Source organism: Microtus pennsylvanicus, chromosome 7, assembly GCF_037038515.1.
Source record: "Microtus pennsylvanicus isolate mMicPen1 chromosome 7, mMicPen1.hap1, whole genome shotgun sequence".
Lineage (NCBI taxonomy): Eukaryota > Metazoa > Chordata > Mammalia > Rodentia > Cricetidae > Microtus > Microtus pennsylvanicus.
This window is the reverse complement of record NC_134585.1, coordinates 792,392-816,703: the sequence shown is the minus strand read 5'-3', so window position 1 is coordinate 816,703 and position 24,312 is coordinate 792,392. Positions and strand designations below refer to the sequence as shown.

The following is a 24,312-nucleotide window of genomic DNA, read 5'->3' as shown; positions in this document are numbered from 1 at the left end:
CGTGGCCACCTGGGGAAGAGGAAAGAGACCACAAGAGAACGTTCCGTGGAAGCAGTTTAAATAGACTGCTCAAGATTTTGGTGGGCTTTTTTTTTTTAAAAGATTTATTTATTTATTATGTATACAACATTCTGCCTCCATGTATGCCTGCACGCCAGAGGAGGGAGCCAGATCTCATTACAGATGGTTGTGAGCCACCATGTGGTTGCTGGGAATTGAACTCAGGACCTCTGGAAGAGCAGCCAGTGCTCTTAACCACTGAGCCATCTCTCCAGCCCCTGGTGGGCTGTCTTGACCTTCCTCTGGGTAGGGGTCAAGGCTTGGGATGGGACCTCCAAAGATGGAGGGAAGAGACCGGGGCTTACAGAGAAGAAGGAAGAAGCAGTTTTCTCCTGGGGACAAAAAAGTAAGAGAAAAGGTTAAGAAGTGAAGTATTGAGCTACTTAAAGGGTACATGGATTACACTAGCTGATAATGTCCTAGTGGAGATAAAGGAATTCAGGCAAGATGGGATTCTAAAAAGGACAGAGACAGAGGAAGAAACTGGTAGATCAAACAGAACAAGGATGGCTCAGAGAAAGGGAGAAAAAAAACAACAGAGGACAGGAGGGGGAAGTAAGAGATCTAGGGTGTTAGCACACCTCCCTGAAATGACACTTAGCCGCTCCACTCCCTCCCTGTAGTAGAGTGAACTTTGACACTTGGGTCTTCTGTTATCAGACAACTGCCTGTAAAGATAATTAGTTCAAGGTCCAGAGAACATTGCTCTATGTTATAGGAAGCAGGAACTCACAGTGTCTGTTTGTTCTTGAGAGACGGTGAGGTAGGACTGACCATCTGTTTTCTTCTCTTGACAATATTCCCCATTTAAGTTTTCCTCTTCTCTGCTGTTCATTTACTCTACCCCCTCTTCATTTGTCCTTCTCCAGTCTTCCAATTGAGAGGCTCTTTAGCCTCTGCTTCCTGTTTCATTTTCTCTTCCCAGTACTGGTGCCTGCCTCGGACTTCTGGGCTTTCACATATCAAGTTAGCCTTGCTGCTCCATCATGGCAAGCCTAAAGTGGGTCAGCAAACTACTGGAGGATGTGACCTGCCCCATCTGCGAGGAAATTCTACGGGATCCTGTCATCACTGATTGTGGGCACAACTTCTGTCTGCAATGCATCAATCAGAAAACTACAGCTACAGAAAATCCCCAATGTCCGCTCTGCAAACTCCCTGTGGATAAGAATGTGTTCAGGCCCAATAAGCAGTTGGCTAGTCTTGCAGAGAAAATCCAGGCTATGGATCTTGTTGAGGTCCAATCAGAAGAAGAAGAGCCAAAATGTCCGGAGCACAAGGAAAAGTTCCATTATTTCTGTGAGAAGGATAACAAGTTCCTCTGCAGGGAGTGTCATGACTCCAAGGACTACAAAACCCACGAAGTTACCTCAATAGATGAGGCTGCCAAGAACTACAAGGTAGGCACCTGCCTCCTTCTCTGTCCCGAGCTCAGCAGACTGGAACTCCCTGGGGACCTGGGAACTGCTGCCTTTTCCATCTGGTTGGCACCGACTGCTGCACTCTTAACACTTGAATTGGCAATTTGCAGCTGGGCCCAGTGAGCTCAAAGAGCCAGGTTCTGGGAAATACCAACCTGTAATCAAGGGAAGAAGAATAATCAGAATAGTATTTTGTGGGCAGAGGGGATAATTCAGAGACTAAAAGCACTTGCCACCGGGTCTGAGGACTTGACTTTGACCCTCAGGATCACATAATACATGGAGAAAATTGGTTTGATCCCTGAGAAAGAAAGGGGGGCTGCTAATAATGACATCAGTACCCTGGGATATCTTCCCTGCCTTCCTAGGGGCAGAACCTGACTGAAGCATCCTCTCCCCACAGGTGCAGATTGAGACACAGCTCCAGATATTGGGGCAAAAGGACAAGAAAATAATTAAAGAGAAAAAGGAAGGTGAAGGAGCAATCCAGGTGTTCAGGGTAAGAAATATTCACTCCAAATACGTCTGAGGAAATTGAGCATCTCTGCCGGGCGGTGGTGGCGCACGCCTTTAATCCCAGCACTCGGGAGGCAGAGGCAGGCGGATCTCTGTGAGTTCGAGACCAGCCTGGTCTACAAGAGGTAGTTCCAGGACAGGCTCCAAAGCCACAGAAAAACCCTTTCTCAAAAAACCAAAAAAAAACCAAAAAAAAAAAAAAAAAGGAAATTGAGCATCTCTGTTGAGGGAATGTTGAGCACTCCTTATACACCAGGCTGGAACAAAGTCCTGCTGACAAGATGGGGAGGGCAGAGCAGAGGGTGTGGTGCCTGAGCCGTGCTCCTGAGCTGTACTGACCTACCTGCCTGGGTGCTGCTCCAGTGAACCAGGAGGGCTTCTGCTCCTCCACCCACAGCAGGCTTTGTAAGGACCACGTGCGCACACACAGACACAGAGACACACACACACACACACACTAGCTCACACACACACACAGGCACACACACACACACTAGCTCACACACACTTGCTCACACACACAGACACACAAACACACTGGCTCACACAAGCCCCTTTTTACTAGAGAATATTATACAGTAAGAAAGACAAGAGACTATGACAACACCAAACATCTCCACCTGGTTTTGATGTTGCTTACTTTTTTAAAAGGTTTCTGCATCACTTTTATCTATGTGTATGTGTCTGTGTGAGTGAAAGTCATGTGTGTGCAAATCCTAGCAGAAACCAGAAGAACTGGAAATACAATATTTGTGATCTGCTCTTCATAGGTGCTGGGAACTGAATTCAGGTCCTCTGGAAGAGCAGTAAGCATTCTTAACCCCTGCATCATCTCTCCAGGTCCATCCATGGGAAATTCAGTATGAAGGCAGCTAACTGATGAGAGTTCTCTCTCTCTCTCTTTCTCACTCACTATCTCTCTCTCTCTTTTCTTTCTTTCCTTCTCTCTTTCTTCATTTGTATATGTTCTTCCCCATTGACTTTTAAGAATATTTTATTTACTTATTTTTAGATTTAATTTTATGTGAATGAATGCTTTGCCTCCATGTATGTATGTATACCAGGTGCATGTCTGGTGCCCATGGAGATCAGAAGAGGGCACTGGATCCCTGGAACTGGAGTTAGGATGGTTGTGAGTTACCATGTGTGTTCTGGGATTTGAATCTGAGTCCTTTGCAAGAGCAACAAAGTCCTTTACTGAGCCATATCTCCAGCTCCTAGACACAGTATCATATGTAGCACAAGCTAGAAATTGTTATACAGGAAAAGGATAGCCTTCATCATCTGACCCTTTTGTCTTTCCCCCAGTACTGGAATTACAGGGCTATAACAGTATTCCCAGACTATGCAGTGCTGAGAATGGAATCCAGGACCACACACATGCTAAACAAGCACCCTGTCAACTGAACTACAACCTTATCCCACGTTTTTTATGGCAGTGTCGTTTGTTTGTTGAGAGAGTGGCTCAAGTAGTCCAGGCTGGCCTTGAATGGAGGCTTGCCTTGGCTTCCTAAATCTTCTTTCTACACTTCCCAAGTGCTAAGATTTCTTAGTTGTGCATCTGGCTGATGTCCTTGAAGGTAAAAAAAAAGTTATTCAGCCTAAATCCTTGAACACAAGAAGTGCTTTGATCTCCTTGTCCCTCCCCCTTTCCCTCAGGTAAGCTCCAGCAAGCTGTTCTATACTGGTCTCAGAATAATCTTTACATACTCCTAAAGAATGAATGGTTCCAGATGGTGCATGCCCTTGATCCAGCCAGCACTTAGGAGGCAGAGACAGATGGATCTCTATGAATACAAGACTAACCTGTTGCTCTAAATGAATTCCTGACTATCCAGAACTATATAGGGAGATTTTGGCTGCAATTAGTTAATTGATTAATTGGTTGATGGTTGATTGATTTAAAAGTGAGTGATGGGCTTAAAGGAAGCTTGGAGGATCCTCTCTCATTCCTCCCTCATCTCTGCATCCCTTCCCTTATCTCCAGGCCCAGGTACATCTAGAGAGACTAAAGATCCTTGAGGAATTTAAACATGTGCACCAGAGACTGGAAGAGGAAGAGAGATTCCTCCTGTCCAGGCTGAGCTGGCTGGAGCAGCAGGGAGTCAAGCAGATAGAAGAGTATGTCACTGTCACAGATGGACAGCTGACCACCCTCAGAAACCACATGGAGTCCCTGAAAAATAGGTTACAAGCGCCATCCATGGAGCTACTGAAGGTCAGTCCATTAGCAACAGACTCTCTCTCTCTCCTCTCTCTCTCTCTCTCTCTCTCTCTCTCTCTCTCTCTCTCTCTCTCTCTCTCTCTCTCTGAAAGATACTTAAACATCTGCATTATACCAGGCCCAACAGCTCCTAGTGTCTGACTCCTCCATGTCCTTTGTCCCTTGAAATTAAATTTTGAGAAACTCCTATCACTCCCTGAAAGGACATAAAAGTCAGATACTCTTCTTTCTCTGGGGATTTGCCTGAGGATCCTGTCAGGTTTTAAAGCAATGCCTGTTGCTCCCCAAAAGGGTCCATTTGTATTGTCTCTGACATAATGTACCGTTCCTCTCTAATGCTGTTCCACCCCAAGGCCCAGTGCTCACCAGGCCCTTTCTCCTAATAACCCTCATGTATGAGGTGTGGTTTCTTTATTACTTTTTATTGCCTTCCTGAACTAATCCACCAACGGCTGCCCTGCCTCACCTAACCCAGCTGTTCTCAACCTGTGGGTCTCGATCCCTCTGGGGGATCCACCAACCCTTTCACAGGGGCCACCGAAGACCACCAGAAAATATCAGATACTTACATTCCAGTTCATGGTAGTAGCAAATTACAATTATGATGTAGTAATGGGAATAATTTTGTGATTGGAGGTCACCACAACATGAGGAGCTGTATTAAAGGTCTGCAGCATTAGGAAGGTTGAGAACAACTGACTTAACCAAAGCTCCTCTCATAACTCAGGACACTGAGGCAGGAGGATTGTTGCTAGTCCAAGGCTAACATGAACAGAGATCAAGACACTATCTCAAACAGCTGGGCATGGTTTTTCAACTCTATAATTCTAGCACTTCAGAGTAAGGAGGCTTCCCCAGAACACTAGAGTTCAAGGCCAGCCTGGACACACACACAAACACACACACACACACACACACACACACACACACACACACACACACACACGTAAGGAAAGAAGGGAGGAAAAGAAAAAGAAAGAGAGCCACAAAAAAAAAAAAACACTAGAGCTTTTTGATCTTGCTCTTTGAGGCAGGATCTCAGGCAGCCCAGGCAGCCTGGCAGTTTTAGGACAAAGGTCATGTGATCAAAGGTAACACTGAAATACTAATCTTTCCATCTCCTTTAATGTGCCACTACATCCAGCTCACAGTTTAGAATTGTAATGTAGGACACATATGTTTCTTTAAAGCATCTCTCAGACTCATTGTGCAAAGGCGCTTGCCACCAATCCCAAGACCCACATGGTGGAAGAACAAGGCCAATTCTCACACATTTTCCTCTGACCTCCTTCTGTAACTGCAGATCCAGATCTGATCACTCTGGCCTTGTAGGGTTCCTGCATTCTCATTTACATGCCCACACACAGACACACATATATACACAAATTAAAAATAATGAAAATAGGGCTGGAGAGATGGCTCATTGGTTAAGAGCACTGTCTGCTCTTTCACAGGTCCTGAGTTCAATTCCCAGCAACCATATGGCAGCTCACAACCATCTATAATGGGATCTGATGCCCACCTCTGGCATGTGGGCATATCCATAGCACTCATACATAAAAAAATATTTATAAATAAAAATTTAAAATAATAAAATATTTTTCACATTATTCTCAAAAATTAATAAATCTTAAAAATAAAACCCAATAAAAAGAGCTATATTTCAAGATATATTTCTAGTAACTATATTAAAAAGAAAAAAAGAATCAGGCATAGTAGTACACCTTTAATCCCAGCACTTGGGTGGGAGAGGTGAGTTCAAAGTCTACCTGGCTCACAAATGGAATTCCAGGCCAAGCAGGAAAAAAAATCAGATAAAAGTAATTTTAGTAAAACACTTTAACAATTTATTTAATCCAATATTCCAAATGTAATTATTTCAACCTCTTTAGACATATTTGTGAGCTATTCCATATTTGTAAGAGCTGTTTTTTTTTTTTTAGTTCTGAGTCTTTAAACTCTTGTTTATTTTGCACATCTCAGTTTAGATGCTAAATCATCAATTGCTTAGGTAAAATGTAGTTAATCCTAGTAAATCAATAAAATTGTACTTACAATGCTTCAATTTTTAAATTTAGATTTAAAATAGTAAAAATTAGTTGGTGGGGAGGACTGAGGTGTTAGTGCATTCCTGTCCTCTCAGCGCTCACAGTCAGACACAGAAGATTCGGTAGTTCAGGACTGTTCTTGGCTACACAGAGAATTCGAGCCAGCCTGAGATACATTAAACTGTCTCAGATACAAACAAACAAACAAACCAAGAGGGGGGAATAATAGGACACCCACGTGCCAGGACTAACACACCTGGTTTCTGTTTTGTTTTTTCTTTAAAGAACCATGGACAGCCATTCCACCTTTGTCCTAACACTGCCAAGTTGAGCTCCCTGGTTCTGTATCAGAGACAACACCCGTCTCCCACTGTCACTCTTTCTTCTCCCCTCACTCTGTGTCTCCTGAGGTTTAAACACTATCCCAACTATACCAGGAGTTTTAGGGGTAGCAGTTCAGAATGGATGGGGGGGAAAGAGAAAAGAAGCAGAGACAGACAGCCAGACAGCCAGAGGCAGCAGAGACAGAAAGACAGAGAGGAAAAGAAGTTGGAAAACTGGGGTGTTCTCACTCTGCCTCCAGCTGAGTCTGAACCCCTTCTTGGTGCCTGTGACTAGGTAAGCTCTGACATTGTTCTCTTTCTCTTTCAGGACATCAAAGACACCTTGGGCAGGTATGATGGGCATCCCAAGTGCACTGTGCTTTCTGTTTCACTCACACATACAACATTCAACATATATCCGAACATGTTCACATTCTCCAATAACTCGGCTATAAACTCTTTAGGCTGCAGGTATAAAAGACCAAGCTGGCCACAGTAGCATGTGGTCTGCTGGGCACAGCTCTTTTCACCAACACCCAGCGTTAGAGCAGCCTTTTAATCCCCAGCTGCACTCCTCTCTCATATTCCTCTTGATCAAGGGGGTGAACCCTGGTTTTCCCACTCAACCTCCCTACGCCCCATCCCTTCTCTCTTCTCTATCCATCTCCCATCTTCATTTCCATATTTTCATGGGTCTGATCTGTAGTAGGAAGCTGCTTGTTTGTTTTCCTACCCGCCTAGACTTCAGAAATAATCACACAGAAACTATATTATTTAAATCACTGCTTGGCCAATCACTGTATTACTATCTAGCTCTTACATCTAGTATTAACCCATTTCCAGTATTTTATATTTTGCCATGATACTTGTGGCCTACCGGCAAGTGTTCAGCATGTCTGTCTCTGGCATCGGCTCCATGGTTTCTTTTTGACTCTGTCCCCTTACTCCCAGCTTTCAGGTTAGTTTCTCCTGCCTAGCTCTGCCCTGCTTTATCAAAGGCCAAGGCAAGTTCGTTCTTCACCAATGGTATTCACAGCATACAAACAGGGATCCCACATCCCCTCCCGTTTTCTGTTCAAATAAAAAGGAAGGTTTTAACTTTAATATAGTTAAATTATATATAACAAAACAGGCATCAAGCAAGAATTATAGTTACAATATTTATAGTTACTTTGTCTTTTATCATAACTAAAGAAAACTATATCTATAACTATCTATTCTTCAACTCCATCAAAGACTCTAGGATATAATATTACCTAAGTAAGCAGGAAGTGCATTGTAAGCAACTCCCAAAACTCTAGAATTGACCGATATATCTCACTGTCTGGACAGTCACCCAGAGTTCTTCTGTACCCATGGGACATCCATCTTCTGCCTACAGATCCATATTACCCAGCAGACTCTTTCATGAATCAGGAACCCCAAAGGATAGTCTCACTTTTACGCAAGTTCAGCAGTAATTTCTCTGTGGACCCTGCATGTCTAGTTCATACAGCATAGCATCAAGCAGTCCAGGAAAGAGCAGTTTTTGCCCAAATGGTTAACCAATGCCATAAGGAACCTCTTCAGTGCCCATCTTCCTCTTGACATAATTGGTGTTTCCAAGAGCAGACGTGTCTCATTGTCATGAAAAATCTAGATTTTAAAACACTTTAAATGCCATATTCTGATGGTCTCTGAAAGATTTGAAGAATAGCTATCTAACTGAAATATCTCTCTATATATTTAGCTAACATGACTACAAGCTTGAATGTTATAGATGATTATATATTAACCTATGTTTCTTTATTATACATTACATTTTTAAATGAGCCACATAAACACAATACCTTAATCAAGAACAGAAATAATACATATATAACAAAATTGACCTTAAATTTATATCAATAAACCAAGATCCATACCAATGCAAATCTCTATATCATATCCCCTCTTAAATGTAAAGAAACATTTATTAATAATATTTGGAAATTTTGGCATAGCTCTTTCCAAACTACTTCCTGCATTTTGTTGGGCAAAGTATTTGTTGGGGTTTTTATGGAAACCTTTCAGGTGGTCCATCAAACCACATTAATCTGGAAACAATCTACAAATTCTCATCCTCTATGGAAACAAAAGAAGAACCTCTTTTCCAAAGCAACAAATCCTTAGACCCAAGTTCTGAAGTCAACATACCTTTATGTTGGCTTTACTTAGCAGTCCATATAATAAAATGTGCCTCTGTACTTAGCTCCTTCACAGTCAAAAAATTCAAATCACAATAATATACATAATCCAGACTCTATGTGTAGATTCCATCTTTATGTGGCTTATTTTCTTACTCTAGTACTTTTAAATATTTATTTTATTATCTTTACTCCTTTAATCTGTGACAGTCTGTACTCTGTCTCTCTAAAGACTTTATTTTATTGCTTTTTATAAACCATTTACTTCCTTTTATAGCTCTCTATGCTGTTTTTCTTCTCTCGCCACACTGACATACATTTTTTAAACACACTGTGTCTCATTTAGAGGTCTTTTATGTCTGAATCTGTTCTTATTGCATATCTGTAATCCTTTTCTGAACAAGATGACTTCTTAATGCTAAGCCCTTCTTAAAAACCTAAGCGGCAGCATTGTTAGGACACACAGGACCTTGCCTGCTTGCTCTGCCCAGTCGAACACGGTGGAAGTCCTTCAGTGCCTCTGAGCCTGCTGGGTGGAGCCACACTCACCACCTCAACTCTGGTAATCGGTTGGCCCATGCTGCCACCAAGTAACTTGCAGCTCACTGCCCACAAACCCCATTTAAATGCTTGGCCTCCTGAAAGAGCCAGAGTTCATGCTGGCAGCATGGCCCATACGGCATGGCTTTTTTTTTTTTATGGTACCACTAAATCTGCAAGACCTCTCTTGAAGGAGCTGCAGCATGCCATTAGCAAAATGTTGGCTACCAAGAAGCCATGCTTAACTCTGTTCTTTTGTGTCTAAAATGACTTTATAAGCTTTCTCAGGTTTTACTTGGATTAAACTGGCACTTGCTGGAGTGCTATCTGTTGTATGGAGGCAGCTTGTTTGTTCCCGACTGCTCAGACTCCCGAAATAATCACACAGAAGAGCAGTCTTTCTTTCCCAGCTGCGCTCCCCTCCCATACCCCTCTTAGTCAAGAGAGTGAACCCTGGGTTTCCTACTCTACCTCCCTACTCCCTGTCCCTTCTCTCTTCTCTGATCCATCTCCCATCTTCTTTTCCATATTTTCTTGTGTCTGATCTCATAGCCCTGCATTCCTGTCCTGGCTCCATTGATGTGGGACAATGGTCTTATAGCCTGCAAAGTTTTGTCAGTTGTACTAGTTTAATAAACTGCTAATTAGCCAGTAGCCAGACAGGAAATATAGGCAGGGTGACCAGGCAGGAAGTAGAGGCGGGGAAACCAGAACAGGAGAATTCTGGGAAGAGGAAAGGTGCACTCTGTAGTCGTCACTCAGACATAGAGGAAGCAAGATGAGAATACCTCGATGAAAAAAGGTACCAAGCCATGTGGCTAATACAGACAAGAATTATTGGTTAATGTAATTTATAAAAGTTAATAAGAAGCCTGAGCGAATAGGCCAACCCGTTAAAGATTTAATGCAGACCTTTGTGTGTTTCTTTGGGCCTGAAAGGCTACAGAACCAGGAGGGACAGAAACTTCTGTCAACACACCCTGACAAACAGCTCCCTGGCTCTAGACTGTATTTATCACTCTTCCTCCATCCCAGGAACCAGCTCCCAGATCCTTTCTGCCCACACTCTATCCCCAAACTTACAACTCAGATCAACATATCTTCACAGGAGTACAGAATTTGAGTTTTCCAACCCAATACCAGTTCCTACGAACCTGGAGGAAAAAATCAGTGAAGCAAAAGCAAGACATGAGTCCATCATAGAAAGCCTTAAGAAATTAACAGGTAAGATGTGACTAACACTCCCTGTGCTTACCTGCCTAAGGATTCTTTCCATCACCCCAGATACCATCTGATGTCTCTGGTATAGCCCCAAAGCCTTTCTGAACCCAGGTGAATGAGTCAAAGAACCATTATGCAGAAATTCCTCATGCTGCCTTGTATCAGGTTTAGTGCTGAGGATGGAACTTCGGGCTTGCTTGACAAGCACTCTGCAATCTGAGCTACATCCTCAGAGTCAAAACACCTCTGAGCTCAAAAAATTTCCATGTTTACTAGATGGTGAAAATGGGACTAGAAGTATGTTCCCAATTTGGTTGTGGCTTATCAAATGTACCCCTGGGCACCAAAACACAGCATTCATACATAGTGGAAGTAAAGAATACACATTGACTTTGAAAGACTTAATATTGAAATAGAGCATAAAATATAGCAATGAAAACAAAAGCAAACAGAAATATTGTCCAGGGTAGTCTCTTCTGGAAGACCTCAGTGATCTTCTGAGTAGCTGGGTCTCCAGCACCCAGCACTGAGCCCAGGTAGCACTCAACCTTTTTTGGACATGCTGAAATGGCAGTATATTTTAACATTCTGAGCTAAACAAAACATATTATTTAATTCATTGTATTCATTTCTTTTTTAAATGTTTTATTTACTTTATGTGTATGGGTGTTGTGTGCATGTATTGTGTCTATGCCTGGTGTCTATGGAGGTCAGAAGAGGGTGCCAGATGCCCTGGGACTGGAGCTTCAATGGATGCTGAGAACTGAACTGGGTCCCTGGTGCTTTTAGCCACTGAGGCCTCTTTCCCTTTTCCTTTGCTTTTGAGACACTGGAACTCACTATGTCCTATGGAGTAAAAGTTGTCATCCTCCTGTGTCAGCTTCCTGAGTGTCAGCATGCCCTGGTCTTTTAGAGTTTCAAAATAGCATCTAGAAAATTCCAAATTCAGTGGCTTATGCTTGTGGCTCCAATACTTCTGTTCTGGACTGGGCTGTACTGGAGAGCCAGTTCTGGGAGACCCTAGGGCAGCTCTCCCTGTTTGCTGTCTTCTTGGTCCACTGAGACTATGTGAGAAATCCCAGTACCCCCTCTTCCTACATCAGTAATCAGTGCCTTAATGTGTGGTCCCCGTTGCTTGCTTAACCTCTGTGGATTCTCCATCTCCTTCACTCTCTCCTCACAGACAACCTGAACACTGAAGGGAAGAAAGATAAAAGCACATTCCTGAAAAGCCTGAATAAGAATGACATGGAGAACTGTAAGTGTGTGCATACACTGCTGTTTGGGGAAAGTGAAGAATACAAAATCTCTCTTCAATGGGAGATTAAGGGTGGAAGGTCCAGTGTGTGTGTGAACACCAATGGAGAAAAAGTTTATAGAATTGTTTTATTATTTTACATTTAGATAATCATAGTGACATCCCCACTAATTAAAAAACTTTAAAAAATGAATGGCAATTTATACATTTATTTCTTCATTTCACAAGGCTCAGTTGGAGGCAGTTCAGTCTGTAGCTGGAGCTGACCTAACAGGTCTAGTTAGCCCAGCAATGCCAAGGAGTTGAGATCCACTGGGACAATGCCTGTAATGATGTCATCTGATTGGTCCAGCTTTGAGGGTAGTTATGATAAAAGCCAAGATCACCCCCAATATGACTTTTAATTTATAACCACTTGTTATTAACGTAAATTTGTTTTCTTTCTCAAATCTTAGGGTGCCAGTTACAGAAGAATAACTCAGATTTGTCCACCTCAGGTAGGATTCCTTCTAGGCACACAAGTCTTCCTTTAGAGAAGCAAGGGTCCTCTAGGTGTACAGGTCAAAGTTCTGTTCCTTCACAGCTCTGATACAGCAGAACCCTAGCCCCCAACAGGAAACCCCTAGTGTGCAGGTGCACCCTGCTGCTTGGTCTATGCCCCTCCTACTGCCTCTGCAGCTCAGCGGGACCTAATGCTCAACCCTATTCCATCCCCTTCCACTTTGAGGCCTCCTTTCTGAGGCAGCATCCTCTTGAGCTCTGCTCTGGAGCAAAACTGGACCCCTTTCCCTGTGTTCCTGGAGGAGGAGTTGGCTGTGAGCTCTGTGCACACTGACAGCCTCAGAGTTGTGGGCTGTGCACCCCTGGATGTTGCTCCTTCCTTCACACTCCCCCACCTTCTTTGGGTTTTGTTTTTAAAATTTTTCTTTCCTTGGTTATTGTTGTGTGTGCATACTTATGCACAATAAGATGAGAAGACTAGTTTGTGAAGACCGTTCTCTTCTTATGTGAGCTTTTTATGTGAGTTTTGGGCTTAGGTAGCAAGCATCTGTATCTGTACCTGCCAAGCCATCTTACCTATTTTTTATTAGTTCTTTTTTCTCTTTCTCTGGCTGGTGTATGTGAGTGTGAACACACACGTGTGTGTGTGCATGTGTGTGTGGTGTGTATGTGTGCACATGTGTGTGGTGTGTGTATGTATGGTGTGTGTGGTGTGTATGTATGTGTAGTGTGTGTCGGTGTGTGTTTGTGTGTGTGAGTGTGTACTCATGGAGGCTAGACTTACGCATCTTCTTTCACACTCTTCCTTAGTTTCATGGACAAGATCTCTCACTGAACTTTAAGATCACTAGATAGCTTGGGCTGTCTTGCTACTGAGGCCCATGCAGCCATCCTTGCTACTCAGCACCGGGGTAACAAGTGTGCCAGGGCCTCACCCAGATTTTATCCTTAGATGCTGGGGATCACGACTCATGTCCTCATGCCTGCACAGCCAAGGCACCTCCCTCAGTCCTTTGTTTTTTTGTTTGCTTTTGAGACAGAATCACATATAGCCCAGACTACCTTTGAACTCATGGTAGTTCTCCTGTCTCAGCTTCCCAAGTGCTGGAATTAGAGGTGTATGCACCACGATGCCTGGCAATGAGCACCTCCAATAAAACAGAAGACAAGTCCCCGTGGTGGTCATTCTCACCAGTGCTGCTCTTCTCCAATTGCTTTGACTCTGATGCCCCCGGTAGACCTTAGAAGTTCCTACCACTGTCTTCATTTATGGTCATCATCCCCATCCCCCTGCATCCAGTAATATAACTTAGCCAGGTCTGGGGATCAGAAAGGGGTAAGATCTGCTTGGATCACCTCCCTAGCCTACCCCAGTGACCCTGACCAGTTGTTCTAATGCACACTTCCACATCTGCCATCTTCCCAACCCCACACACAGCAGAGAACTCGCATTGCAGCAAAGGCTGAAATTCAACACCAAATGAGGGGCTAAAATGTTCCCACTTTCTAAACCTTAGCAGAGCCGGGACCACTGGTGCTCTAGCCTTTGAATAGGACAAAGACTCTGTAGCTTTGATAAACTGCCATTCAATGTCTGAGCCATAATACGAGAGTGGGGGCACATCAAGGGTCTCTGAATACCCACTTCTTCAGTCCTCCTGTGTTTGAGATTTTCCATTCTATCATGTGCACTCACATATGCACACATGTTCCTATGTGTGGGAGTCAAAACATGAGTGGGGAAGTCAGTCTCCCACCATGTGGGTTTCTGGACTGAAATCAGGTGTCAGGCTTGGGGGCACAGGCCTTATCAGCTGAGTCACCTCCTGGTCCCAGGAAGTCAGTTTTAGAAAGTCAGGCTAGTGGCGACCCCAGCTTTAGAAAATCAGGCTGAACTTTGACCTCTTATAGTAGCCTCAATTGTTTGCCATATGAACCAGGAAATATGGAAATGGGAAGACATATCTACCTTGTTAGAAGATCTAAATTGTACAGGGTGTTATGACCTTGGTTCAAGACTTTTTTTCTGAAATGATTCTACTACCACGTGGACTAGGGGACCTTCCCTCTGCACCCACAGAACAGAAGCTCATAAAATCAGGGGCTAAATTTGAGGCCTGGGGATGGAGAGTGGGGAGAGGTTCTGGAGAGGGGGTGTAGGGAGCATGGGCATGGTTTCCCACATCTATAATTCCAGCACTAGGGAGGTGCATTTTGAAAGATGAGAAGTTCAAGATCATCCTTAGCTAGAAAAAAATTTTCAGCCCTGCTTGGAATATATGTGACCCCCCTCCTCAGAAAACCAAAAGAAACAGGTAGCAGTCTTTTCTGAGGACAGGAACTGGAATTTGAAGGAGAATTTCTCCATCTAGCTACATCACGAGAAGCTCAAGAGCAGGGTGCTGGAGGACTTGCCCTGCAACTGTCCCTGTTTACTCTTTTTTCTCTTTCCACAGAACCTACGACCCTGGACATGGCCTCAGCTGACCCAAACCTCACCTTTTCTCAGGATCTAAAGAAAGCAAGCTTGTATGTCATTGATGGCAATAGGCAGACAAAACCTTTACAATTCGAAGAATTCCACTGTGTGAGGGGCTCCCCAGGCCTCTCCTCAGGCCATGGGGTATGGGAGGTGGAAATTCAGGGACCCCCAAATCAGGATGGCATAGTGGGTGTGGTTGCTGAGTTGTCTCAGGGGTTCCAGATTCTGAACTCTGAGCCATGCTGCTTGTGGGCATTGCGGATATCGTCCTCTGGATGTCAGCCAATCACCAACTGCAGTATTCGGGAGAATCTCCCATTCTCTTATAGGAAAGTGGGCATCTACGTAGATTATGAGCATGGAGATATAGTCTTCTATGATGCCATCACTAACAAACACATCTACACCTTCCAAACTTCCTTTGACAGACCGGTCTTCCCTTATTTTGGGCTCAAAACTGCCTGCAGCTCTATCACCATAAGCCCCTAGGACTGTACCACTGTGGGTCCCTCAGTCTCTTCCCCACCCATCCCTCATGATTGAATGAGACGCAAGTGGAAGGAATGAAGTTTGGCCCTACTCAGGCACACTACACACCCTACATACCCTATATATACTACACAAACTACACACACTATACACCCTTCACACACACTACACACTGCTCATACCATACAAACCCCACATACCCTACACACCCCACACACCCTACATACCCTAGACACCCTCTACGCACTACACATCCCACATACTACACACCCTACATGCTACACACATTTCATACTCCCCCCACACTACACACACTATACACCCCACACACTTTAATACCCTACATATACTTCTTTCCGTGAATAAAGAAGACAGTGGAATCTCCAAATACTAACCACAAGGCTTTTCATTGCTGAACTTCATAAAAGGACATGATTAGAAATGGCCAAACTTCAGCAACAGCCCATTGGGAAATATCTGGCCACTCCCTGCTTGAGATGCAAGTCCAAGACACTGCCCAGCACCCTGCCTGCCCCTTTCTCTACTTCACTACCTGCAGTTCCTATGACTCTGAACTTGAGCACCTGGCTCTTGCCCTTTCCTGAAGTCTGAGAACCAGAGGTTACAGGCAAAATCAGCCAGGCCTGTGCCAGTTTGTAGACAGGACAGTCTTCAATCAGGGCTAAAACCTTTTGACAATTCAAAGCAACTTTGTCACTCTCAACAACTCTGCCTTCAAATTAAAAACAAAATTGTAAACCAACCTTCATGTTGACTTAAATTTCTAATTTTGTGTGAGGCCACATCCATAGCAATCTTTAGGTTCCATTGACCCTCCAGACTCAGGCAGGTTACTACTGAATAGATTGATAGTCGGGGGCGGGGGTGGAACCACACAAAGATCATACTACATTTCACAATTAAAATTTTAATTTATTTTACATTTCTGAAGTGTGTGTGTACACTCACATGTCATAATCTCCCTGGAAGGTCAAAATATGACTTTTGAGTGTCAATTCCCATTTTTTCTATATGGGATTTTGGATAAATCTTAGCTCATAGATTTGGTGCAAGTGTCTTCTAGATGAGTCATCTCACGGTCTCCATTTCCCATTCTAGAAAGAAGACTGTACATCGACATGTCTGATAGGTTATTCTCCCTAGGGTTCATGTAGCCCACCCTGGCCTTGAACACTTTATTTTGTGAGAACTTGATGTGGGAGTGTCATATATCAATCTGTTGATTTCATTGGCTCTAAGCAATAAAGAAACTGCTAGGCCCATTGGATAGGCCCACCCTTAGGTGGGTGGAGTAAACAGAACAGAATGCCGGGAGGAAGAGGAAGTGAGGTCAGACTCTACAGCTCTCCTCCCGGGAGCAGAAGTCCGACATGCTCCCGGCTCCTGGTCAGACTCCACAGCTCCGCTCTCCGGAGCAGACGCAGGAGAGACGCCATGCTACCCGCTCCAGGGAAGACGCACGCCATGCCCCAGCTCCGACCCAGGATGGACTTAGGCTAGAATCTTCCCGGTAAGCGCACCTAGGGGCGCTACACAGATGATTAGAAATGGGCCAGAGCAGTGTTTAAAAGAATACAGTGTCCGTGTAATTATTTGGGGCATAAGCTAGCCGGGCAGGGCAGGCGGCTGGGGTGTTTGGGGACGCAGTCCTGCCGCCGCCCCATATTACTACAAATGACGCCCAGACGTGTGGCTAACTAAACCTACTTAAAAAACCTGAGAAGGCTTAAAAATAAGGGAGAGAGAGTTTAACACAGATTTTTGCTGTTTGTTGGTGGCGTGCTGTAGAGAGATTTCATGATTCGGCAACAGCAGCAGAAAAAACGCTGTGTCATTTCAAAGCGCGGCTTCCTGGGGCTTTGCCGCCAGTGCAAACTCTGGCTTTATGTTTGTGTTCCCGCTTGGGATCGGAAGGAGAGTGCTCTGAGACCGTGACGATGACTCAGAGCTCCCCGCCTGCTCCTGGGAAGAAGGCAGAATCAGGTTTAGGCAGGCGGAAGAGCATGGCGGATTCCTGCCGCCATACAGAGACGTGTTTTCAGACTGCACAGTGCTCTGCGTGTCAGATTTGGATGTAACTTGGATGAAAAGAATTTCTGTGCTGCACGCTCAGTCTCAGAATTAAAGTGCTGAGTGCCGCTCCTACCTGGTAGCCTCAAGAGGCTTCCTGACTCAGCTTTAGCTGCAAAACCCTGCGTCTCATTAAGAGGTCCTGCCACAAAACACTTAAACAGTGTTGATGAAAAGCTAAACACATGCTTTTCGGTTTTCAGCCGTAGCAGGAAAAAAGCTGTGCCGTTTAAAAATGCTGGCTTTCTGGGCTATCCTGCCAGGGCAAACTTCTGACTGTTTGAGGCAGGAGGGCCGGCTACCGAGAGAGGATTTGAGTGTTGTCTGTTGTAGCTCGCTGGCTGGCAGGGACCTTGAAATGCTATAAACATGGCTGCAGCCTGTATATCCGCCGTGAGGCTGTAAAGCTAAGGAATGGACTGGATCTAGCTGGCAAAGCCACGCCTTTAGTCCTACTGAGTGAGATTGCTTGGTAAACTAAAGACTCATGTGGTCGAAAAACAGAGAGAGATACAGTAAAGAGAGATTCAAAGACAAAGAAAAATTTTAAATGATTTACTGTGTGTTAAAAATATACGCAAGCTAAAAGTTAAAGTTCTTAAAGTAAAAAAGAAAAGGAAGAGAGTTGTTGTGTGTACACACCTTTAATCCCAACACTTGGGAGGCACAGGGAGATAAACCTCTGTGACTTCAAGGTGTGGTAGCACACGCCTTTAATCCCAATGCCTGGGAGGCAGAGACAGGCGGATCTCTGAGAGTTCAAAGAGCCTGGTCTACAGGGTTATTCCAGGTCAAAGATATATGCTCAAAAAGCAAAAAGTTAACCTAGGAATGTCACAGTTTAAATTCTTAAGCGCCTAGTGATTTAAAGGTGCAAATCAAAAGTGCTCTGGATAGTAAAAAATTGCAGATTCACAATAGGACAGATTCAGACCACTAAATGAGTCACACTGTTGGATGAATGTACGTAGGCTTGGGAGAGAGAAGAAAAAGAATATAGAGAATAAAGTTAATGGTTTAAAAAGAAAAAAGTAAAGTCTTTAAAGAGACAGAGTACAGATAGTTACAGATATAAATAAAAATAAGCCGCGTAAAGATGGAAAATTCACAGAGAGTCTGGATTCTTTGTATTATTGTGTTTTCTTTAAAATTTTTGACTGTGAAGGAGCTAAGTACAGAGAGACATTTCATTACATGGGCTGCCAAGCTAAACCAGAATGGATATAAGGGTATTACGATTTCAGAATTTGGGTCTAAGGATATGATGCTTTGGAGAGAGTCTTCTTTTGTTTTCACAGAGGATGAGACTCTATGGATTTCTTCTATTCCGATTTGGTATGATGGACCACGTCCTCCTGAAGGGTTGCTGTGAACATCTTCAGAAAATTGCCTTGCTCAACTGCCAACTGAGATAAACCTGGCACACAAGTTACACCCTAAATAATCTGATTAACGACGCCCCCATTCAGCAGGAAGCAGTTTGGAGAGAAAAAACTGCGTCCATGTTCCCAAATATAGTTTATAAATGTTCTTTTACATTTAAAGGGGGAAATGATATAGGTATGAATAATTTGCATTGGTATGGATTTTAAGGTCAATTTTGTTATATGTATAAATGTTTCTGATGTAACTTTTACTTGATAACTGTTTTGTTATATGTAATTTTGCTATGTTAAGGTTAAAGCCTTCCTTTTTTTGTTTAAACAGAAAAAGGGGAAGTGATGTGGGAGTGTCATATATCAATCTGTTGATTTCATTGGCTCTAAGCAATAAAGAAACTGCTAGGCCCATTGGATAGGCCCACCCTTAGGTGGGTGGAGTAAACAGAACAGAATGCCGGGAGGAAGAGGAAGTGAGGTCAGACTCTACAGCTCTCCTCCCGGGAGCAGAAGTCCGACATGCTCCCGGCTCCTGGTCAGACTCCACAGCTCCGCTCTCCGGAGCAGACGCAGGAGAGACGCCATGCTACCCGCTCCAGGGAAGACGCACGCCATGCCCCAGCTCCGACCCAGGATGGACTTAGGCTAGAATCTTCCCGGTAAGCGCACCTAGGGGCGCTACACAGATGATTAGAAATGGGCCAGAGCAGTGTTTAAAAGAATACAGTGTCCGTGTAATTATTTGGGGCATAAGCTAGCCGGAGCCGGGCGGCTGGGGTATTGGGGACGCAGCCCAGCCGCTGCTCCATATTACTACAAGAACTGAGCAGGACAGAATACTTAGTCAACAAATGGTGCCCACATGGACAACTGCATTTACATAAAGCCTGAGAGGGCTTGGGAAGTTATTCTAGACAAAAATGAATAGAGTTAAGCACAGCTTATTGATAGCAGCATTTTATCAGGTGGGCTCTGTTTGCTAGAGGCAAATGCATCTCATTTAAGAGAGGCTTCCTGACTCAGCTTTAGATGTAAAACTTTGCAGCTCTTTTAAGAGGCCCTGCCACAAAACACTTAAATGGTGTGGATGAAAAGCTGACCGCATGCTTTTTGGTTTTCAGCATTAGCACGAAAAAAAAAAGCCGTGCCATATTAAAATGACAGCATTCTGGGCCATCCTGCCAACACAAACTCTGACTCTTTGAGGCAGGAGGTCTGGCTACAGAGCATTTTAGTGTGGTAGGTGAGCAGAATGCTGCAGCTTTCTTGCTGGCAGGGACTTTGAAATGCCATAGAGTTGTGGCAATAAGGCTACAACCGGTACCTCTGCCATGAGGCTAGAAACTTAGAAAACTAAGAAATGGGCTGGATCCAGCCACCAAAGCCATGGTTTTAACCTTAACCATATCACTTAGCAAATTAAAGACTCATGTGGTGAGAAAAAGAGAGATATATAGTAAAGAGAGAGTCAAAGATGAAGAAAACCTCTAAATGGTTTACAGTGTGTTAAAAATATATGCAGGCTAAAGGTTAAAGTTCTTAAAATAAAAAAGAAAGAGAATAGTTGTGCGTGGTGACACACCTTTAATCCCAACACTTGGGAGATAGAGGCAGACAGACCTCTGTGAGTTCAAGGTGTGGCACACAACTTTAATCCCAGCACTTGGGAGGCAGAGGCAGGCATTTCTCTGTGGGTTCAAGGACAGCCTGGTCTACAGAGTGAATTTTAAGATAGCAAAACATACACAGAGAAACCATGTCTCAAAAAGCCAAAAATTAAAAATTAAATAGAGGTTAAAATAGCCATATAAAGATGAAAAATACAGTTTGGATATTGTATATTATTATGTTCTCTTTGAATTGCTCGAATGCTTCAAGACCCATTAATACCACTTTTGAGTATATATCCAAATGATGCTCAATTGTGCCACAAGAACATGTGCTCAACTATGTTTATCGGAGCATTGTTTATCATACCCAGAACCTGGAAACAACTTAAATGCCCCTCGACTGAAGAATGGATAAGGAAAATGTGGTACATTTACTCAATGGAGTACTACACAGTCGAAAAAATAACATCTTAAACCTTGCAGGCAACTGGATGAAGCTAGAAAACATCATTTTGAGTGAGGTAACCCAGATACAGAAAAACAATTATTACATGTACTCACTCATAAGTGATTTTTAAACATAAAGCAAAGAAAAGCAGCCCACAAATCACAATTCCAGAAAGCCTAGACAACAATGAGGATCCTAAGAGAGATATACAAAGATCTAATCTACATGGGAAGTGTAATGGCGTAAATGAATGCAGACAGATTGTAAAAATACATATTATAGCTTTAATGGAGAAATAGACTTACAGAACCACCGTTCCCGTGGAGACCAGGAAAGCAGAAGCAGCAGCTGGAAGCATGCTCGCCAAATTTATAGGCAAACATTAGCCCGAGGAGAACACGCCCCCTTAGGGGCGGGACTTATCCCTACATCTCCCCTTTTGTCTAAATAAGACAGAACTAAACCAAATACAACTATATACAATAATAACAAATAATAAATATAACAAACAATATTGAGAACAAAAGTTTTGCTAAACATTCTATCTCAAGGAGTCTAAATAAGGTAGAGAGTAATTACAATTATATAATCTTCGACTCTGTCAAAGATCTGAGAAGGGAATAAATATTACAAGATCTCTTGAGAAAATTGGAAGCATGGGGACCTTGGGAGAGGGTTGAAGGGAAGGGGAAAGGCAGGGAGAGAAGCAGAGGAAAATGTAGAGCTCAATAAAAATTAATAAAAAAAAGAATTTCTGTATTTTCTGGGTGGTCGAGATGGGGGAAAGGACAGAGAGGGAGAAAAAGAAAAGAAATATCTTGATTGAGGGAGCCATTATGGGGCTAGCAAGAAACCTAGCACTAGAGAAATTCCCAGGAATCCCCAAGGATGATCTCCACTAAGTCATAGTGGAGAGGGTGCCTGACCTGGCCTAGCCCTGTAGTCAGCTTCATCACTGTCTTAAATGTCACCATAGAACCTTTATCCAGCAACAGATGGAAGCAGATGCAGTGAACCACAGTGGAGCACTGGGCTGAGCTCTCAAGTCTAGTCAAAGAGAGAAAAGAGTTAGAATATGAACAAAGAGGTCAAGACCATGATGGGGATACCCACTGAAACAGCTTACCTGAGCTAATGGAAGCTTTCCAATCTGGTCTGACAGTGAGGGAACCAGCATAGGACCAAACTAGGCTCTCTGAATGTGGGTGACAGTTGTATGACTGGGGCAGACTGTGGGGTCACTGGCAGTGGCATAAGAATTTAGCCCTACTGCTTGTTCTGGCTTTTTGGAATTCATTCTCTCTGGAGGGATACCTTGCTCAGCCTAGATATTATGGCAGGGCCATGGTTCTGCCTCAAAGCAATGTACTAGACTTTGTTGACTCCTGGTGGGAAGATTTAATCTCTCTGGGGAGTGTAAGGGGGATGTGTGGAGGGAAGGTGGAGGAAGAAAAAGAAAGGGAGGTAGTGGGAAAAGGATTTGGCATGTAAAATGAAAAAAGACTGTTTTAAAAAATAAAATAAAACAACAACAACGAAAAGAATTTCAGTTTCTTAATTCCTTTTCTGATACAGAAACTGTGTGGCTAGGGGATTTGATTCTCCTAAGGACCACATCACACTCCTCCTGCTGCAGTGAAGTGAAATTCCAAGGCAGACCCAGGTTCAGAATTCACTCTCATTCTTGTAGTTAACCCCACACAGGGCCATAAAGCCCACTGTGTCCTAACCCCATTTGATTCCTGTTCTGCTCTCTTTAACAGTTTCATATATGTACAATCTTAATGTCATCTCATCAATTCAAGTTCAGTGTGCCTTCTAAATTGTTCAAGCCTGAATTACTGGAACTGCCCAATGGAGTGGCTCCTTCAGTTAAATGTTTTAGCAGACTGTAGGTTTCTATGTGGACAGTAGGTGGTGCTGCCTCCCAGGATAGGACATGATAAAGGATAAGAAGCTGCTGCCACTGCCCTGTTCTCATTCATATTCTCTCTCTCTCTCTCTCTCTCTCTCTCTCTCTCTCTCTCTCTCTCTCTCTCTCTCTTTTCTTTATTCACTTATTGTTGTAAATATATGTATGTCCACTTTGTGCTTACTGCCCACAGAGGTCAGAGAGGGTATCAGATTCTCTATAACTTGGGTTCCAGGAAATTTTGTGTCATGTATATGCTAGGAACAAAACCTGGGTGATGCCTTAAAACAATCCCACAGCAGTTCAGAATTAGGATAATAAAAGGGTTGTTTATTTAAGGGGAAAACTTACAGATCACCATCCTAAGCAACAGTCCTCTGAGCTCAAACAGGGACAGAGTCTAGCAGCCGGAACAGGAGCCATAAGCAAGAAAGCAGGCCCATGTTTCCGGCTGCTTTTTAAAGTATAAGAGACTATGCCCCAGTGTCTGGTATCTTAAAGGCTATTGGCTGAAGGAGTGGAAGGAGCTCCTGCAGCACCTCCTCCTTTAGTTTAAATAAGAGAGTTTCAAACCCAATACAAATCTATATACACTAGGAACAGATATCAAGTATAATTAGAATTACCTCCAAATAAACAATATTAAGCAAGTAACATATGCTAAATGTTTTAATAAACATTTTATCCTATGGAGTCTAAGTATTGTATAGGAAATGTCTTGGCTAGATCATAAGAGTACAGTAACTACAAGCATCTAATCTTCAACCACATCGAAGGCCTGAGAAGGGAGCTAATATTCTTTTTTAAAAAAATATTTATTATGTATACAGTATTCTATCTGTGTGTATGGCTGCAGGCCAGAAAAGGGCACCAGACATCATTACAGATGTTTGCGAGCCACCATGTGGTTACTGGGAATTAAACTCAGGATTTGGAGGAGCAGGCAATGCTCTTAACCCCTGAGCCATCTCTCCAGCCCTGGGAGTTAACATTCTTGAGCGGTCAGGAAGTACAATGAAGTAGCTTCCAAAGTGAGCAATATATGACAGAGACAATTAGCTACCTGAGCAATCACCTAAAGTCTCATTTTGCAATATTGAAACAACCAACCCTGGCTAAGGCCTAGTATACCTGACAGACCATTTTCAGGGGCAGAAGATTTTTCAAACCGGTTTTACCCTGTCTTCAAGATTTGACAGTCCTGCTTATCCATTTCCAGATACTATGTAACTTGTCAGTGGTTGAGGCATTGTCAGTTCCTTGCCCATAGGCCAGCTTTGCCAAGAAGAAAACAAGCTCCAAGTGGGGTGCCTCCGGTGCTCATCATTCTTTTGGGAATAGATTGGTACTGTCAGAAGCAATCATGTCTCATGTCAACAGAACCCTAAATTATTTAAATGCCATGTTCCACAGATCTTTGAAGTGGTTGAAGAATACCTATCTAGTCAGAATACAATCTTTATATATGTAAAGAACCTAGTTGATCTGACTGTATGTACAACAAACATGAACAAATATTGACCTATAATAATATTAAATAATCTGTAAACAAATGTGTAACAAATGAAGACAATGACCTCAAAATGTAAACAATGTATCTTGATAAGAGGTAGGAGTAATATAA

General features: G+C 43.3%; 1 protein-coding gene across 1 annotated transcript; it reads left to right on the top strand.

Annotated features, from left to right (window-relative positions):
• Positions 1-802: 802 nt before the first annotated feature.
• LOC142853566 (E3 ubiquitin-protein ligase TRIM31-like) lies at positions 803-15,248 on the top strand. The gene is made up of 8 exons (XM_075978725.1): positions 803-1,460; positions 1,885-1,980; positions 3,985-4,215; positions 6,921-6,943; positions 10,406-10,521; positions 11,702-11,776; positions 12,232-12,273; positions 14,734-15,248. Exons 1-8 carry the CDS (start codon positions 1,047-1,049, stop codon positions 15,246-15,248), a joined length of 1,512 nt encoding a protein of 503 aa, XP_075834840.1. The 5' UTR covers positions 803-1,046.
• The last annotated feature ends 9,064 nt before the right edge of the window (positions 15,249-24,312 follow it).

What these genes read in the sequence shown, in the direction of transcription:
- LOC142853566 (XM_075978725.1), top strand. Translation starts at nt 1,047, where the DNA reads ATGGCAAGCCTAAAGTGGGTCAGCAAACTACTGGAGGATGTGACCTGC. An exon ending in GAGCAATCCAGGTGTTCAGG is followed by an intron (nt 1,981 to 3,984) that starts GTAAGAAATATT and finishes CCTTATCTCCAG; the next exon opens with GCCCAGGTACATCTAGAGAG. An exon ending in TAAGAATGACATGGAGAACT is followed by an intron (nt 11,777 to 12,231) that starts GTAAGTGTGTGC and finishes CTCAAATCTTAG; the next exon opens with GGTGCCAGTTACAGAAGAAT.